The sequence below is a fragment of the Saccopteryx leptura genome, chromosome 2, assembly GCF_036850995.1.
Source record: "Saccopteryx leptura isolate mSacLep1 chromosome 2, mSacLep1_pri_phased_curated, whole genome shotgun sequence".
Taxonomy (NCBI): domain Eukaryota; kingdom Metazoa; phylum Chordata; class Mammalia; order Chiroptera; family Emballonuridae; genus Saccopteryx; species Saccopteryx leptura.
In genome coordinates, this window is record NC_089504.1 from 221133803 (window position 1) to 221152164 (window position 18362).

Sequence of the window (18362 nt, forward strand, 5' to 3'; positions counted from 1 at the left end):
GGAGAAGGAGAAGGGTTTATTCAAAGCTTCTCTCTTTAAATGCTGTTTTTTTAAAAAAGTAAAAATTGGTCCTGGCAAGTTAGCTCAATCAGTGAAGAGTGTCATCCCAAAACAACAAGGTGGTGGGTTTGATCCCCAGTCAGGGCACACACGGGAAGTAACCAATGAATGCACGACTGAGTGGAACAACAAATGACTACTTCCCTTCCCCTTCCCCTCTCTCTCCCTTCCTCTCTCTGTCTCTCTAAAAATTAACCAATATATTTAAAAAATTAAGGCCTGGCCATATAGCTCAGTTGGTCGGAGCATTGTCCTGGAGCATGTAGGTTGCCCGCTTGATTCCCAGGTCAGGGCACATAGAGGAGTAGCTCAATGTTCCTGTCTCTCTCTCCCTTCCTCTCTTAAAAAAAAAAGAAAAGAATCTTGAAAATCCCTCTGAAAATGGAGGCTCCTTGACTGCCATGTCGCATTGGTGTCCACGGCCATTTCTGTTACCGAGGAATCCACATTTGCAACCCCGGCTTCATCTCTTCCTGCAAATGTGATTTTCCTTGGGGCTGCTGTGTGCTTCTTGTGTGCATTTTTTGTGATGATTTGTAGCTGATTTCCTCCCTCTGGGAATACACAGCTAAAGGAAATATGATATAAATCAGGATAGTGATGATTCAGAGGACATACCTCTCCAAGAACGCTTCCCTAGCCTGATACCAGACTGAGAGCAGTAGGTGGGGCTCTGCCTCCTCTCCCTGTGGCCCCAGAGCCCTGGAAACAGCTGTGCTCATATCACCCTCTCAGCAGGCTGCGGGACAAATGGAGCACTCTGGTCACCACTCAGGCACCAACCCATCTGTAGGCGGTTGATGGGAGGCCCCCAAAGAGATATGTTCACATCCAGTACCTCTGAGTGTGACCTTATTGGGAAAAGGGTCTTCACAGATAAACAGTTTTAAGATGAGATCACCCAGGATTACCCATGTGGCCCCTATATCCTGTGACAAGAGTCTTTATAAAAGACAGAAGAGAAGACACAGAGGAAATGACCACGTGAAGTCAGAGCAAAGATTGGAGGGATGCAGCCACGAGCCAAGGAGTGACAGGAGTCCCCAGAAGCTGGAAGAGGCAGAAGGATCCCTCCTAGGGTCTCCAGAGGAAGTGGCCTTGCTGACCCCTTGACTCACACTCTAACTTCCACTTGTATGGGAGAATAAGTTTCTGTTGTTTGAAGCCACACAGTTTGTGGTATTTAGAGGCAGTCTAAACCAGTAATACTGTGGAGTGAAGGACCGAACAGGAGTAAAGCAGCAGGCCAAGGCCAATCCCCCCAGCATGTGGGCACAAGCAACCTCTTTCCCTTACTGCAAAAATGGAGCAGGTAGTCATCACCTCTTGCAGTCAGCCACAACCAGCATCGCACGTCCTGGCCCCAGCTTGCACAGGAGCTCCACTGTGGGGCCCTCAGCCGGCCATGGAGGCTGCACACAACCTTGGTCTTCAGAAAACATGGTCTCGGTCACTTTCTCTCTCCCTTCTCTTTTTGTTGTTGCTAACCAACTCAGTGGTGCAATTTACCAGCCACATATACATTCATGGAGAGAGAGTTTAATGAACAGCAAGACAAGGAAAACATTATTCAGGTTTTTCCTTTTGGAATAAAAAGGATTGTGGAGAAGCTGACTCCATGCAGGCATTCCTGAGGAAGCAAGCCCTCTCGGCACAGATCAGTGTGAAGCCAAAAGGCTCATACACACCTGTCAGAAGCTCCTTGTCAAATTAAAGGTTTATATTCAGCTCAGACCATGTGGGATCCTGTGCTAAATTCACCAATAGGTACCTGTCACTCTCCTCTCAGAATGAAAACAACACAAGAATTATCCACAGAAGACGAAGAAAAGGGCCCAATCAGAGAAGCTTGGTGAGTTATCAAATTACCAGCTGACTATTTCCAGATCATCCTTCATTAGATCACATTATTTCTACCTACACTTTTGGGAATTTCCTTCTCTAGGAGTTTCAGATTGCTGACAACAAATGAAAATGCCAGGAAATGTAAAGCAATAAAACTCTCAGCCCCTGGAGAGTTAAAGAGATGAGGAAATTCAGACCACAGCATTGTTATTTCTGACTGGGGCCACGGGGACCTAAGCTCTCTAGTCTTCAGTATCTAATAGACAGATTCCTTTGGATTAATTTGAAATTTTGTAGTCAGCTCTAGGGGTTGCAGCTCCCTCCACAGCCAATGTGATCCTTAGCACAGAGCCCCTGATAGGACCACCGCAGAAACACAGGGCCCTCCAGGGAACCATGAAATCCCAGACATGTGGGTCAAAAAAGCTCCATGAAGGGTCATGAAGATGGTGGCTGCAGTATTCTCAGCAGTTTGTGTAATAGTTGGGGCTCTTCAGAGAGACAGAATCCCAAGACAGAGATAGAGATGAGAGAGAGAGAGAAAGAGAGAGATGTTATAAGGAATTGGCTTACACAACTATGGGGCCAAGAAGTCCCAAGTCTGCTATTGGCAAGCTAAAGACCCAGGAGAGCCAATGATGGTATGTTCCCATCCTAGTCCAGTCCAAGGGCAAAAGCCCAATATCCCGGCTCCAAGACAGGAAGGGGTCAAATTCCCTCTTACCTCACCTTTCTGCTCTATTCCCACCTTCAGTGGCTAGGTGATGCCTCATGCATCAGGAAAGGCAATCTGCTTCATTCAGCCCACCAATTCAAATATTAACCTCATCCAGAAACACCCTCAGACAGTAAAGACACATGTATAAAACCCTGGAGCTAGTACAGTCAGTCCTTGCTTCCAGGGCCAAGCACCAGCGCTTTTAATGGAAGTTTTCTGAGTGTTGCTGGTATTGTGCCACAAGCCCATGACCCCAAACAGAGGTTTCTAAACCCCCTAGAGAATCTTAAAACACTTAGGAGAGCATCCCCACTACTCTGTGGTTTTGCTATAGAGAAGTCACAGTTCTCAACCTCCTATTCCTGCTCCCAGTGGTATTTATCTAAAATAAACACAGTGCTGACCACATCATCCACACCCTGACATTCAGTAGTTCCCACTGTTGACAGGAGTCAATGCACATTCCTTGGTATGTCACTGAAGACCCTTCACAACGTAGACCTAACATACCTGTGCAGCAGCATCTCCTGTCCACACCTTCATCAGTACCCCACATCTCAGTCCCAATAAACCACTCACTAGCTGTTTCCTCTACACAAATGCTGATCCCACTGCCCTGTACTTATCCTCCAAGGCTCTCTTAATAAGCTCTCTCTTCTTTGAGATTTTCCTGACTACCCCCCAATTAGCCAGAGCTTCTCTCTGGTCCCACAGGACTTTAAATACCACTCAAATTGCATTTAACACCTTGCATTGTGAATTTCTAGCCTCCGTTAGAAGAATATCTCTGTGAGAGTAAGACCTGTGGGTTGGGCAGACAGCAGGCATTCCAAATGATTGCTAATGAGTAGATGGATGAACACATAAATGGATGGATTGTTGGCTGGACAGATGAATGGAAGGATGGGTGAAGAGATGAATAGGCTGATGAATAGGTCAGTGGGTAGAGCAGCTGGATGGATAAATGTGGTTGGGTAGATGATGGGTGGGGGACGAAGAGCTGGGTGGGTTGGTATATGGGTGTGTGGATGGATAGATAGAGAGATACAGCTTCTAATTTCATGGAGCTTACAACAGTCAAATAAAAATAAGATTAACTATATTCTGGAGAAATTTCCTAAGGAAAAATGTTATGGAAAATAGTCTAATCAGCATAAAACCATAAGAAAGACAAAGCCTAAATTTTTAATACAACAACCACAAAAGGGGAGGAGGGAGAAAGGAAGGAACAGGAGAAGGAAGGAAAAGGTACTGATAGTTTGCAAACCCAAGGATTTGTTTCTCTTGAGCAAAGTAGAGTTACTTGAGATTGTTTTCATTGATTTCCCCCCAAAGGTTTGGAAATGAACTCTTGGCCAACTTGCTCTCTGGGTGGGACACGGGAGACTGCACATGCCCAGTGTGCAGCAGGCTGGGGTGTGCAGGAGCTGCTCTCCTAGCTGTGAGCTGTTGCCATAGAAAAGCCATTGTCTTCCCAGCTGTGTTTACCAGAGTCCTCTGCTTCCCCGGCCCCCAGCTACCACACCATAGCAGGTGGAAGCTCACCGTAAGCCATAGGGCAGATGGGTCCTGCAGTCAGAGGCAACAGTCCGTGGCCAGCAGGGCACTGCCTGCATCCTGGCATCTGGGAAGAGGGCTTGAACCAATTATGGATTTCTGCCACTGGACAGGTATAGTTCCCAGGCACAGCATCAGCCTGCCCAGGAGCCCTGTCCCTATAGTCAACTGGGACCAGAACTACAGCTACTCCTCAAAAGGTCTCAAGTCCTGGCATTGGGAAAAGTGGGGCTCATGACAGCGATGCAGAGCCACTGTGAGAGCAGAAATCGACAACGCTGGCAGAGCCCCTCGGTTCTCTCTCATTGTCCCTCAGCCTCAGCACTGCTCATATGTGGCATCATTGTGGTGGGCCATCTGTGCATTGTAAGGTGTTTTGCAGCATTCCTGGCTTCTACTGTCCCCTCTCCCAATTGTGACAATCAAATGTATCTTCAGATATTGCTAATGTCCCCAGGTGGGCAAAGTTGCCCTCCTAAGAGCCACTGCTCTGGAGGCACATTGACCTGTTTTCCTCTTGTTCATCTAGCCCCTCCACCAATGAGCCAGTGCCCCAGACAGAGCCCAGCGGCCCAGCCCCATGAGCGCATGTCCATGGCCCGGTGCTCCCTCTGTGCCTTCCACAGGGCCCTCTGTCCCGGTGCTCCCTCTGTGCCTTCCACAGGGCCCTCTGTCCATGGCCCGGTGCTCTCCTCTGTGCCCTCCACAGGCCCTCTGTCCTGGTGCTCCCTCTGTGCCTTCCACAGGGCCCTCTGGCCCGGTGCTCCCTCTGTGCCTTCCACAGGGCCCTCTGTCCACGGCCCGGTGCTCTCCTCTGTGCCTTCCACAGGGCCCTCTGTCCCGGTGCTCCCTCTGTGCCTTCCACAGGGCCCTCTGTCCCGGTGCTCTCCTCTGTGCCTTCCACAGGGCCCTCTGTCCCGGTGCTCCCTCTGTGCCTTCCACAGGGCCCTCTGTCCACGGCCCGGTGCTCTCCTCTGTGCCTTACACAGGGCCCTCTGTCCCGGTGCTCCCTCTGTGCCCTCCACAGGGCCCTCTGTCCATGGCCCGGTGCTCCCTCTGTGCCCTCCACAGGGCCCTCTGTCCATGGCCCGGTGCTCTCCTCTGTGCCTTCCACAGGGCCCTCTGTCCACGGCCCGGTGCTCCCTCTGTGCCTTCCACAGGGCCCTCTGTCCATGGCCCGGTGCTCCCTCTGTGCCTTCCACAGGCCCTCTGTCCTGGTGCTCCCTCTGTGCCCTCCACAGGGCCCTCTGTCCATGGCCCGGTGCTCCCTCTGTGCCCTCCACAGGGCCCTCTGTCCCGGTGCTCCCTCTGTGCCCTCCACAGGGCCCTCTGTCCATGGCCCGGTGCTCCCTCTGTGCCCTCCACAGGGCCCTCTGTCCCGGTGCTCCCTCTGTGCCTTCCACAGGCCCTCTGTCCACGGCCCGGTGCTCTCCTCTGTGCCTTCCACAGGGCCCTCTGTCCACGGCCCGGTGCTCCCTCTGTGCCTTCCACAGGGCCCTCTGTCCACGGCCCGGTGCTCTCCTCTGTGCCTTCCACAGGCCCTCTGTCCTGGTGCTCCCTCTGTGCCCTCCACAGGGCCCTCTGTCCATGGCCCGGTGCTCCCTCTGTGCCCTCCACAGGGCCCTCTGTCCCGGTGCTCCCTCTGTGCCCTCCACAGGGCCCTCTGTCCACGGCCCAGTGCTCCCTCTGTGCCCTCCACAGGGCCCTCTGTCCCGGTGCTCCCTCTGTGCCCTCCACAGGGCCCTCTGCCCACTTTCGTGCTTTCATTCCACACAGCGTATGAGGTGTCACCGGGGCTGAATTTGGGTACTATGGTGAGCGGCAAGCAGGGCCTGCCTGCAGGAGCTCAGCGCTCACCTTGCCTGCTCTGCCATGAGCTCCCTGAGGCCACAGCACACACCTGACTCAGGGCAGGGCCATAACCTGAAGATGTGGACCCTCTCAACTGCTAATCTGGGGGCAGGTCCCAGGCTGTGGACCCCACCAGCCTTGCTCACTGCCCTCAGACCGCAGACCCTCCCATTTGTCCTCTGCCAGCGCTTGTCAAGTTCTCAGGTGCCCACGGTCCCTCTGGGCATACAGCCTCTGATTTCCAAGGTTTGGGTTCTGCATTCCCAGCCAGCTCCTGGGGCTGCTCCTGCTGGTCCAGGAGCACGCTGAGGGGTGGAGGGCCACCATCCAGGTGGAACAGCTCAGATGCACCAAGCTTCCCTCAGACCTGGGAACTCAGTCAGGCATACGCCCTAAAGATGGCTCTAGCAATAGGAATTTGGGGATTGGGGTAATACAGCAACAGACTATTTCGGGGCAAACCTCCACATCCTTTGCCCCAGCGCAAGGATGTCTGTTTGCTGGTTTGAAATTGCTTCCAGGAGAAGCAAAGGTCTTCAGTGACAACCTCCAGAGTCTTGCTTGTGGAGATGTCCGCTCTTATCACACACCCTCTCCTGGAGCTCCAAACTGTTGCTCAGGAAGGGGCAGAGCAAGGTGCCCAGAGGCTAAAGCAACCTCCTTCCCAATCCAGGGTCCCAGGAAAGAATGAGAGCAACCCCTCCCAGAGATGCCAGGGCCCGAGGCAGCCCAAGGCAGCCCGGTGACAACCCCTGTCCTCTCCGTGTTCTCGATGACACCCCAAGGTGACAGCTGCGTGCTCTTCCCCAGTACTGACCAGAAAGCAACCAGAGTGGTCTGACGGCCCTGAAAGCCAGGCAGTCACGAGCGCCACCTCGTGGTGCAGCAGCCACACAGCCCGCCCAAGCCGAGAGCATACTTGGGGGCGCCCAGGCCAGATAGTTTCTTTTTTTAAAATTTTTTATTTAAATTTAACAGGGTGACATTGGTCAACTAGAGTACATAGATTTCGGGCAGTTTCTAAAATCAGTGAGGTCACTAGCTGAAAAACACCCTTCACTTCATCCCTTCCTTTCTGAGGTTTCCCTGTGTGGCATTGATATATCCGAGGAATAGCCATCGACTCTGAAAGTCCAGATAAAAGGAAAGAACTGTGGGGGCTGCACTGACCTTAGTTAAAACGTTGACTAAGCACCAACTCTTGTCAGACACTGAACAGCTGGTGGCTCAGAGCTTGTCCGAGGGAGACACTTAGAATGCGGTGCGAAGCGTGTCGACTGAGTCTAGTCCAGGGCCCATGGCAGCTCGAGTAGGCCTACCTGAGCCTCCCTGGGAGGCTGGCCCGAGGCTCTCTGGGCCTCTGCAAGGACAATGGCTCTTGCTGTAAGAGGCGAGATGTGAACAGGTGGAGCAAGGCGTGATGAGACGTGACATGCATTTTAAAGGGATCGTCAGGCTGGCGTGTGGGCCATGATGACCTAGGTCCAGGACTGCCTGGGGCTGAGGGGTTCCCCCAGAGTAGTGGGACATTCAGTCCTAACCCTGAGACTGAGCACAGGCAGCTTCAGAGGGGTCAGTGGCCTCACCTGCGTGCAGCAGGCAACAGAGGAATGTCTGCTGCGGAACTCAGGTGAGAGACAGTGCTGGACAGGTTGGGTTGAAGGTAAAACAGATGCAGTGAACTCCACAGCCTGGGATTGTTTCGGGACTAGGGGATTCTTCCCTGGCCCCACACTCCAGAATAGCCTGTTTTCTCACTGTCTGCTGGCTAGAAGGGAGGTAGTTGTCACACGAGCGGAATACACTATAATCAGTAAACAGAAACTAGACAGCTGAAAGTCACACCATGAAAGCGAACAGGTAAACCTTGCTCTTCAGCCATCTTCTCTCCCAAGGCTTCCCCACGTGTTTCCAATGTGAAGCGTGGACAAGTCCCAGCAAAGCCTCTTCCTCTTCTTGCCTCCACTGATCCACCTGGTAAACTCCTATTCATCCTTCAAAGTCCCGCCCACCTTTTTTGAAAACTTTCCTCCATCACTTCCACCCAGTGAATCTCTCCCTTCTCTTTTCCCTCTCTAGTCCCGAACAACCTTTGAAACTAAACAAACACATCTGTCTGGTTGCTATAGGTGACTGTGTCCCCTTATCTGACCGATTGCTGCATTCTGGTATCCGGAACAGCAGCCAGTCCATACAGGTGTGTGATGACTGAGTTGTGTCCAACCACAGGAACAGGCCCTGTCATGGGACCAGGAGGCGTGCTGACAAGCATCCTCACTTCTGAGGCTGAGAGGAATCCTGAGCATTTCCCACTCAAGGTAGTACATGAAGACGGGGCACCCCAAGTTAAAGGATGTCCACTGGCACTGATCATTCTCATTGCCCCTTTGCAGTCTTAGAAGGTTCCTACATTCTGGGGCATTGATGTTAGTGAAATGTGTCCCTTCTTGGTCAAGTGCTAGGAGACTAGTAGTGAAAAAAAAAGAGACTGTAGGTGTCAGATCAGGCCGACACATTTGGGACAGACTTTCTGGACAGTGGGGTTCTGTAGGTGACATAGTGTCAAACCCCCAGGGAGAGTCACATGCCCAGGTGGACCCAGAGCAGCCATGGGGTTAGCACCACCCCGGGCCAGACCCACAACAGCGTTCCTGCAGCAACCTGGGACCCTGTCCCCCCCTCTTCTCCCTGCCTCTCCTCCTTTCTCTTCCTCCTTTCCCCCTCTTCTCCCTGCCTCTCCTCCTTTCTCTTCCTCCTTTCCCCCTCCTCTCCCTGCCTCTCCCCCTTCCTCTTCCTCCTTTCCCCCTCCTCTCCCTGCCTCTCCCCCATCCTCTTCCTCCTTTCTCCCTCCCCTTCCTCCTCTCCCCCTTCCTCTTCCTCCTTTCCCCCGCCTCTCCCTGCCTCTCCCCCTTCCTCTTCCTCCTTTCTCCCTCCCCTTCCTCCTCTCCCCCTTCCTCTTCCTCCTTTCCCCCTCCTCTCCCTGCCTCTCCCCCATCCTCTTCCTCCTTTCTCCCTCCCCTTCCTCCTCTCCCCCTTCCTCTTCCTCCTTTCCCCCTCCTCTCCCTGCCTCTCCCCCTTCCTCTTCCTCCTTTCCCCCTCCTCTCCCTGCCTCTCCCCCATCCTCTTCCTCCTTTCCCCCTCCTCTCCCTGCCTCTCCCCCATGCTCTTCCTCCTTTCCCCCTCCCCTTCCTCCTCTCCCCCATCCTCTTCCTCCTTTCCCTCTCCTCTCCCTGCCTCTTCCTCCTCTCCCACTCCTCTTCCTCCCCTCCCCCCTCTCCCTGCCTCTCTATCTCCTCTTCCTCCTCTCCTGCTCCTCTTCCTCCCCTCCCCCCTCTCCCTGCCTCTCTATCTCCTCTTCCTCCTCTTCCCTCCTCTACCTCTCCCCCTCCCTGCCTCTCTATCTCCTCTTCCTCCCCTCCCTCCTCTCCCTGCCTCTCCCCACTCCTCTCCAGCTCCATCCTGTATAAGCACATGCATTTTTATCATGCATAGAGCATTTTAAGTATTTCAGAGGGGAACATTTTAGGGGGTTCTCTACACAACTATTGTGCCAAAAACAGAAGTACTTGGTAGTTTTACAGAAGGTTTCAAATCACTGTCTGGTGGGGAGGGCTGGGAGAAATCAAGAGTGTACAGACTGCGTCCTGACATCACAAACGTAAGAAATCGTCATTATACCTGTGACAGCCCCCATGTGTCGATAAGTGTTTTCGGGTGCTGGGTGAGGCTGGAGGATGCTGGTTCATTGGAGTCCGGTCACAGTGAGGGAACTGTGGCTGGAGACCACCCCTTCGGCAGATCCCTGAGGTAATGCCCCTCTGGGTGGCTTCAATTCCAGAGTTTTCTCCGCTCTTTCCTTCTTCTGTCTCTGCCTTCCTCTTCCTCGCTCCATTCCCATCTCAGCCACATTCAGACCTAGCTGTTCATCCAAAAACTGTGTGTAGCACTTCCAGCACTTGGGGTGCCAGAGGGTCTGCCCCCCATATGGAGAGGTGGCCACTGTCCCACCTCCTTTTGGAACAAGGGCTTCGTTGCCAGTGAGCTGGGCTCACTCTTTGAGAGATTTCCCTCCCACTCCTGGTCACACCTTCTCGGTTCATGTCCATGACCTATTTAGTGCCACGTTCACAGTTCAGGAAGGCAACCTCACAGTTATACCCTTTGCCTGTGGAACAGGGTCATCCGCTCGTGCTGCTCATGCTGCAGTTTCTCCAGGAGAAACTGCAATACTGTGCAACAAAAACCAGATCCTGCCTGGAACTCTCCTCCGAGCTCCAGCAGGGACTCTGGAAACACCGGGGCAGGAACTTCCAACCAAGTTAAGCCCTTACAAAGCAGCGAAGGGTTTGAGGCCAAGGAAACTCCATGAAGAGACATCTCATTTGATAAATGAGTTTGTAGTATTCCCAGCTCGGTTTCCAGCTAACGTAAACACGGAATGTAAATTACTCTTTTGGGAAGGGAGAAACAGGAGTTTTGTGACTGAAGTGTGGAAGCTTACATTTCTAAACAGATACTTAATGTTTGGGAGAGTAGAATGGAGACAGGACCAGCCCAGGAACTGGAGGGTCTACATGAGCTTCAGGCTCTGCCACTAGGTGGACAGTCTGCAGCAGAGGCTGCCTCTGTTTCCCCATCTGTAACAGGAGGGTAGGGGTGGCATCCAAAGTTCCCTCCAGCCCCGATGAGGCAGGAATCTGTGCCACAGAGAATCTATGACCTCAGCGTCTCTTCCCTTGCCATCAGCCCTGCCTCTGGAGATCGCATCGCGGGGGGTGGGGGAATGCTATGAATGATCAAAGTATTAGGGTGCATTTTCTCTTTCCATCCATTCTGCAGACAAGGAAAAAGAAAAGCCATCTCCACCAGCACCCACTTCGGCAGGGATTGTTAAACCATCAGAAAGTTATACACCAGTGTCTCTTCTGGCCACCTGCTGCACATTTTCGCCAATGAAAAGCTCTTCTGCAACATTCTGCACTGCAGATACTTAGGACCAATTTCAAAGGAATGTGCAGCCGCGGAAGCTCGGCAGAGACCCACGCACATGTGAAGGCATTTCCAGATCTCAGTTTTCTCATCCAAACCAAATTGCAATGTCATGCTAGGTCTTCAGGGACCAAATGCTGCCGTCTCTTCCTTTAATTCGCTGTGCGCTCCTGCTGTGGGCTGGCAATGCTTCCATCTCGCTTTCACTTTCCACTTAATCCCCTAAATGAATGTCTCAGTCATGCCATGGCTGCCGCAACATCAGATAATTGGGCCTGTGCTACAGACAGCTGTGTCCCTGCCCCCACCTCATTCACAGCAATTCTGTCCTGCGAGTAATAAATACGTAAATATTTACAGGAATGGGAGCCTCCCTTTAAGAGAAAACACCCAACTTTAAAAAAATATGAGTCTCAAAACTTGAGTCAGTCCAGTACCACAGGGTGTGATGAACTTGGATGGCCACCAAGAGTGGGCAGAATTGCCAGTAATGCCCTTCGTTTTAGGGGTTTCCTATGCAAAACTTTCTGGTCTCCATTTTCCCGGTTACGACTGATGAGGAAGGAGGTAGAGTGAGGTTTTCCTGGTTACAACTGGTGAGGAAGGAGGAGGAGAAGTGAGGTAGCGTGTCCAGGTCACACTGCAGCTCTGGGCAGCCGGGCAGCTGGGGTTCACGGGCCGCCTCCCTGAGCGCCCCCGTGCGGCTCCACTCCCTCCAGAGGAGCCTGGGCACTGGACAGGAAACCAGCACGGCGTGACTTTCCCTTCCGTTCCTTCCGCAGAATGAAGCCCTCATTCAGTTTCTTGCCCCAAAACAAGTTCCCTCCCTCTTCGGTCAGAATGGGAAATGAGAGCATGTGTAAATTTGTGTTTGCTCATTTTTACAAAGGGAAACAGAGGAAGGATGAAGCAGAAAGGCAATGGCCACCTGTAGGAGGTGGCTGGAAATGGGAGGAGATGGGAGAGATGGGAATGGGGCTTTTCTCAATGTATCTTTTAATGCTGACTTAATTTTGAACTATTTAAATCCTCAAATGACATGCAAACAGGAACAAATGAACCTAACTAGATATAAATAGATAACATAGCCACACAGGGGAGGGGGATGAATTAAGTAACTTGAACACAGTGCTTTGATTAAACCCCCTCAGTGGGAGTAGTCTAACATTATAAAGAGCTGCAAAGAAATTTTGAATTTTACCTCACAGGTTTGTGGCTGATCTGTAGAAAGAACAAAGAGCACCTGCATTACTAACAAAGGTGGTTTCTTCAGGTCACACCAGAGGGTCTGCTGTCCTCGCTTTACTTCTGGTAGAAAGTCAGAGGACTTTAAAAGGAAAGTGAGTTTTTTGGAACAAAAGGGGGAAATCTTAAGACAGTCTTTTATGGGCATTCTATAAGGATGGATTTCTGGAAGCAGGGAAGCTTCCCAATTGGCTTGCAGGTGCATGTAGCAGTCTCCAGTTGGTCCACTCTCTCCTGACCCATTCCAGGGCTTTTCTAGCTGAATAGAGTTACACAGATTTTCTTTGTAGATGTTAACAGTATCTGCCCTTCCGCTTTGAGATCTGAGTGTTTCATAAACAATTGCTCAGTAGATTATTGGATGTGGTAATTCCCAGGCTGTTATGCATGCTTGTAGGGTAGAGCCAATGCTAAATACACAGGTGATCAGGACCTCAGCTCCCCACTGGTGGAGAAGAGAGATACAGACACAGCATGGGAGGGACTGAAGAAGAACCCTGAAGCTTGCAATTTGATTTGAAGCTATCTCACAATTTTGTTAAAAAGGAATGAGGTTGCTTAGTGTCTCCAAGCAATGGTCTGAAGACCCAGTACCCCGGATGTGGTCAAGAATAAACACATTTGTGTGGAAGACAAGGAAAGCATGCACAGGTTTAGAAGAAGAGCTGGTAGAAACACAAGACAGTAGGTGGTAGTGAGTGGTAACTAGGGTCGGGCATGTTATAAAGTACCCAATCCACAATTCTGCGGGTTTTAGTAAAGGCACGTAGTCTAAATAAGTTTTTGAAAAGTTTTATTAAAGGAGGAAATTTATTAAATATGCCGGCCGCATATGGCTGACACAGGGCAACAGACCCAAATTGTGCAGACCCCAAAAATAGTTCAAGGGCTGTTTATATACTCCTAATTATACATGGGAGGGGAAAAACCCTACATCACGGCATAAGTTATACCTTTTGTTTAGAGATACATACATTAACTACATGCTTTCAGGAGGAGAGGGGTAGTTTCCATAGAGACAAATGCCTGTAAATGGTTCATCAGTATAAGAAAATATTTTAATTTAATCTTTTTCTTCCTGTACCTCGCTAGCTATTCACCCTTCCCCCATAGGTATGCAGGAAGGTCAGAGAATCCAAGTCTCCTTCCTATTCTGCATTTACAACACAATGCCATCGGCCATATTGGTTTTATTTTAATCACACAAGTACAGAGAGGTCATCCACAAAACCTTTCTGTACGCCTAGCCCAAATCAACAAAATGTTCTTTATGCTTCCTAAAATATTAATATTAATTCTGTAGCTTTTGGCACCTTACAACAGGCACATGGTGGACTGACATGGTTGGCAGCAAAGTTCCAGCACTCGGAGGCAGCGTCCCTTTGGCATGAGCTTCATCTGCACTCTATTTTTTTTTTGCCCATGGCATAAAAAATAAACATGAACTGGGGGGGCTTTACCAGCAGAAATCTATTTTCTCACAGTTGTGGAAGCTAGAAGTTCCAAGATCAAGGTGCCCTCAGGGCTGGTTTCTGGTATGGCCTCTCTGCTTGGCTTGCAGACAGCCCCCTTCCCACTGGGTTCCCACATGGCCTCTTCTTGTGCACATGGAAAGAGAGATTCTCCATGTCTTTTTCTCTGATAAGGACACCAGTCCTATTGGATAAGAGGTTCACCCTTATGACCTCCTTGAACTCTAATTACCTCCCAAAGATAGTCACATTAGGGGGTTAAGAACCTGACTTGTGAATTTTGAAGGCACCCAATTCAGTCCATAACCCTGGGTGAGCCAGGACAGCTAACTGACCTCTCTGTGCTGCACTGGCTCACATGAGAAACAGATCCAACAACATCCACCAGAGAGGGCCACGGTGAGGCTTAGGCGGCCAAGGCACATAAAACAGTAGGCTCTTGGTGTCCAATAAACATTCTGTAAACTGATAGATATGTGTATTCCAAACCGCCCTCTTGGTGTTCCACTTATCCGTCAGACCTCACCCTTACTGGACTATTGCCCCTGAGACAGAGGAATTCCAAAAAGCTGACAAGCCGCCCCAAGGAGGGGCTCCGGACATACCAGGACTTTTGATTCAACACCCACATGCTCGAAGCCCCCCAAGGAGGAGCATTCCGGACATACCAGGACTTTTGCCTCAGTATCCCCTCAGGCTCTCCCAAACACTATATAACTCACCCCTAGTCTGTAACCCGGTGCACTTCTTCTAGAGGAGTGCCCCAGCAGGTCTTTCTCCTATAATAAAGCCTGCACATCTGGTAATGGAGTGCCGTCTCATTCTTACATAAACTATGTTTATGACTCAGTCAGGACTTAATGTGTGAATTTATCAATAGCTTTGGTGAGAGTAGAATAGGAGCATGCATGTACAATGCCTTTAAAAACCCACCCCTTGATTTGTCTTTGCAAAATTGGAGGAGACCCTCACTGGCTCTCCAATATCCAGCCCACAGAAGCTCAGCTGTTTATGGAAGGGACTTTTCACCTGAGCACAAGGTGGGGCTCCTTGTTATTCAGATGCTCAGCAGCTGGCTGGACCTACTGTGTAAGAGTCACTATATGTGATGGCCAAGATTGCAGGACGCCATTTCTTTCTGACAGTGGCCACAACCACGAGCACCGTTCTCCCACACGGGCCATAAACAAGCACAGAGCACTTCATCACAGTGCTCACCCAGCAAAATATATATTTTTTACCTAAAAGAGTACTGTTTTCTTCTGATTTTAGAAGAAATTTAATTTTTTCACGGGTCCTTAAAAGAATTCTGGGTGATAGAAACTGGACCTATGCAGCTGATGGGGAAGTCAGCCCTCAAGGAATGGCTGAAAGAAGACCTCCCAGTCCTGAGTTTTATGAGAGAGCTCAGGGAGAGGTGCCCCACTGTCACTGCCCTGTTTATACTAGTTTTCTTTTCTAAGTACTTGGGTTATTTCCTTCCTTCTGTCACTTACATTTGAAAGAAAGCTACTTTTGACTCCTGGGCTGCCAGGAGCTCATTGACATTTTTGTGCTAATTAAGAAAAGGCTTCTTATGTTTAAGAAGAGGAGGAGGAGAGCCTTGAGCATTATACTGTTGTGTGGCATGGAGGTATGAGGGTGCCAGTAAACCAGCGTCAGGGCATTTCAGGTGTAGTTCCTAAGCCAAACTTAGTTCTACGTCTGTGACCCGAGCGCTCAAGTCTTGGTAGGACTCAGGCAAAGCAGTGGAAGGTCAGCGTCATGACCTCAGGGCTCTCTTAGAGCAAAAGTGGACAAGCACAATCACATGAAAGTACACCTGGGTGCATGTGCACCTGTGCCCTGTGGGTTCATGCGTGGCCTGGCGGGCAAGTGTGGCGTGATGGGAGCCAGAACTCTCACATTGCTCCCCTGAACTCTACTGGGAGGTCTGGACTCTCCAGCACACACTCTTGTGCATGTTAGCGTCTGTCTACAACACCATGGACGGCACTCCTTAGTTATGATACCATATGCAGGTCACGGCTGGAACAGCTGCAGGCAGCAGTCTGCCCAGTTCACCAAGGGCTCTCGGCGATGGAGAGCCCACAATCACGCATGCTAACACTCCCACTCTTCTCTCTGCAGGGATGACATGCCAGGCTCGGAGCTCCTACATCACCAGTGAGATCCTGTGGGGCTACCGGTTCACCCCGGTCCTAACACTGGAGGATGGGTTCTATGAAGTTGACTACAACAGCTTCCACGAGACCTATGAGACCAGCACTCCCTCCCTCAGTGCCAAAGAGCTGGCTGAGCTGGCCAGCAGGGCAGAGCTGCCCCTGAGTTGGTCTGTGTCCAGCAAACTCAACCAACATGCAGAACTGGAGACAGAAGAGGAAGAAAAGAACCTTGAGGAGCAGACGGAAAGGAATGGTGATGTCGCAAACCTTGAGAACGAGTCCAAAGTGTAGTTCCCTGGCTGGGCCATTCCTTCTCCATCCCCCACAGCCTTCCCTTGTCTCTCATCCTCTCACTTTTCCATCTCTCTTACTTTGTTCTCTCTTTACCTATCTTTAATTTTGGCATTACCAGAAAGCAAATCTTCAAGGTGTAAAATATCTACCTGCCCTCTCAGTTACTCAGATTGACAAGGTAGACACGCATTTGGATAAGGTGCAACGTGCCCTCACTGGTGGCCCAAGCCTGTCTTATCCCTAAATACTGCACACCCAACCCCTAGAAATTTAAGCTACTTGCCTGCATGTGTGTACAATACTGGATCTCTCAAAAGTGTGTGTCAAAGATTTAACTTGGGATACACGTTGGGTCTCTGGTGCCAATCCATCCATGCAGTGAGACACAGAGCAGAACCCTCACTTTCACAGATCCCAATGCATTTCATCTCCAGAACAAGGTGCTTGCCCTGTGCAGGCAATGCAGGTTATGGACCCAGGTGAGGTAAAGACAGAACACTGTATATAGATATGCCTATGTAATTACTTTCTTTTGCAGTTAGTAATAAAACGCAGCATGTACAAAAGTTCTGTAGAACACAACTTCTAAATAATGTACATAGACATATAATTAATGTAGGTTTAGATATACAACTTTAGAAATAAGATGTAAAAAAAAAGAAAAAGAGAAAAGATTCTCAACATACAGCAGGCATCTCGATTCTGCTATCTTTGTTTTCTGAATTTTTTTGGTCCCATTGACTGCTGGCCCTTTACTGCATGGCCTTTGTCCTATGACCCAGACTGGCAGCCCATTCGGGTGCCTCACTGTTCCCTCGCTGATACTTTCGTAGAATCTAATAAGCCATAGGTCTGGGGAAGCTGGGAGGTCCAAAAGGTGGCAACACCCACCACCAATATACTGATATACTGTGAAATGTTTACAAATGAAGTCTCTTTTTTTAAGATAACCAGGGCCTCGCTGACCAGCCTGGGGAAGAGTTCCAGGAGGGTATTCTCTGTCATGCCACCAATGATGTGTTTATGTTTTCACACGAGCACTCACACTTTGTTGTATAATTGTTTGGGAAACTCTTCTGCAAAACCCTGATTCTCCAGCTGTTCCATTCAGTAATCACGAGGAACTACAGACTATTGAAATAAGACATGGCAAGTTAGCAGAAGATAGTTGGGTCTAGACTCTAAATCCATGAAATTTGTGAAAGTTCGTAGTATCATTGCCTTCACACACCTTGACTTTATCTGGCTCTCTTCCTGGGCTTATCCATAGGCTTCTTGCATTACTGTTTTTCCTGATTCCTATACTTTTATTATGATGAAATGACCAGAATTTGACATTCAGAGATAAAAATAACAATCTTGGTGACTAAGAAATCTCTCAAGAGTATGTCACAGGTTAGAAATCAAATCCTAAGTGTCTCTCAATCAAAAAAAAATGCTGCCTTAATTCATCTTAATCTGCAAAGATAAATGTAGAATGAGACAGAGAGAGAAAGATACAGAGAAGAGAAAGAAGGAAGGGAGGAAAGGGGAGGGAGGGAGATATTTTATACCGAAAATCTAAATTTCAATATTAAAATTGTTTTTAAATTTTAAAAAAAGATAAGGAAGAGAATTTTAGACAAAACCTCAAGGGCAGGTGGAGATTTTACACTGTAACTGATCTTTCACGTTAATTTTACAATTTTAAACTGTTCCCTAATGCAGTCACCTGTCATAAATACTCATTGACTGGATTCAAGTTCATTTTCAGCTCCTATAGCTGTGCTCAGTTTGAGGCTTTGCACCATGGAAGTCAAAGAACTCAAACTAGCTGTCCCTCCCTGTTAACCTTGCTTTCCCTGGACAGATGGCACAGGTCTTCACTATAGTTTGGGGACTTTGTCTACTGAAAGGCATGTTGCAGAGATAAGGAGAGTGGGCTCCTCATTTAACATGGGGGTCCCTCTTCTCCCACTTCCAAGACTTTGCATCAGGACAACGGTTTCTTGGCACTGACTATGGAAAAGAAAACTATCGGCCGTAGTCCTTTCCTGTTTGCCAAAATTTTACTTCCTGCATTGAACATCTGTTGAATCATGTATTCATTCCACACTCTGAGGAGGAGGGTGCAGTCAGAGAGGAGGAGGGAGCCCCGCACACTTCCTGCCAGGCTGTGGGGAGGGA

General features: G+C 49.7%; 1 protein-coding gene across 2 annotated transcripts in view; it reads left to right on the plus strand.

Annotated features, from left to right (window-relative positions):
* KCNJ6 (potassium inwardly rectifying channel subfamily J member 6) overlaps nt 1–17728 on the plus strand; it is a 223978-nt gene extending 206250 nt beyond the window's left edge. For both annotated transcript variants that reach the window (XM_066370196.1, XM_066370195.1), the window contains exon 4: nt 15868–17728. In XM_066370196.1, the coding sequence (XP_066226293.1) occupies nt 15868–16193 (326 nt within the window). In that variant the 3' untranslated portion in view covers nt 16194–17728. The remainder of the gene's footprint in view (nt 1–15867) is intronic.
* The last annotated feature ends 634 nt before the right edge of the window (nt 17729–18362 follow it).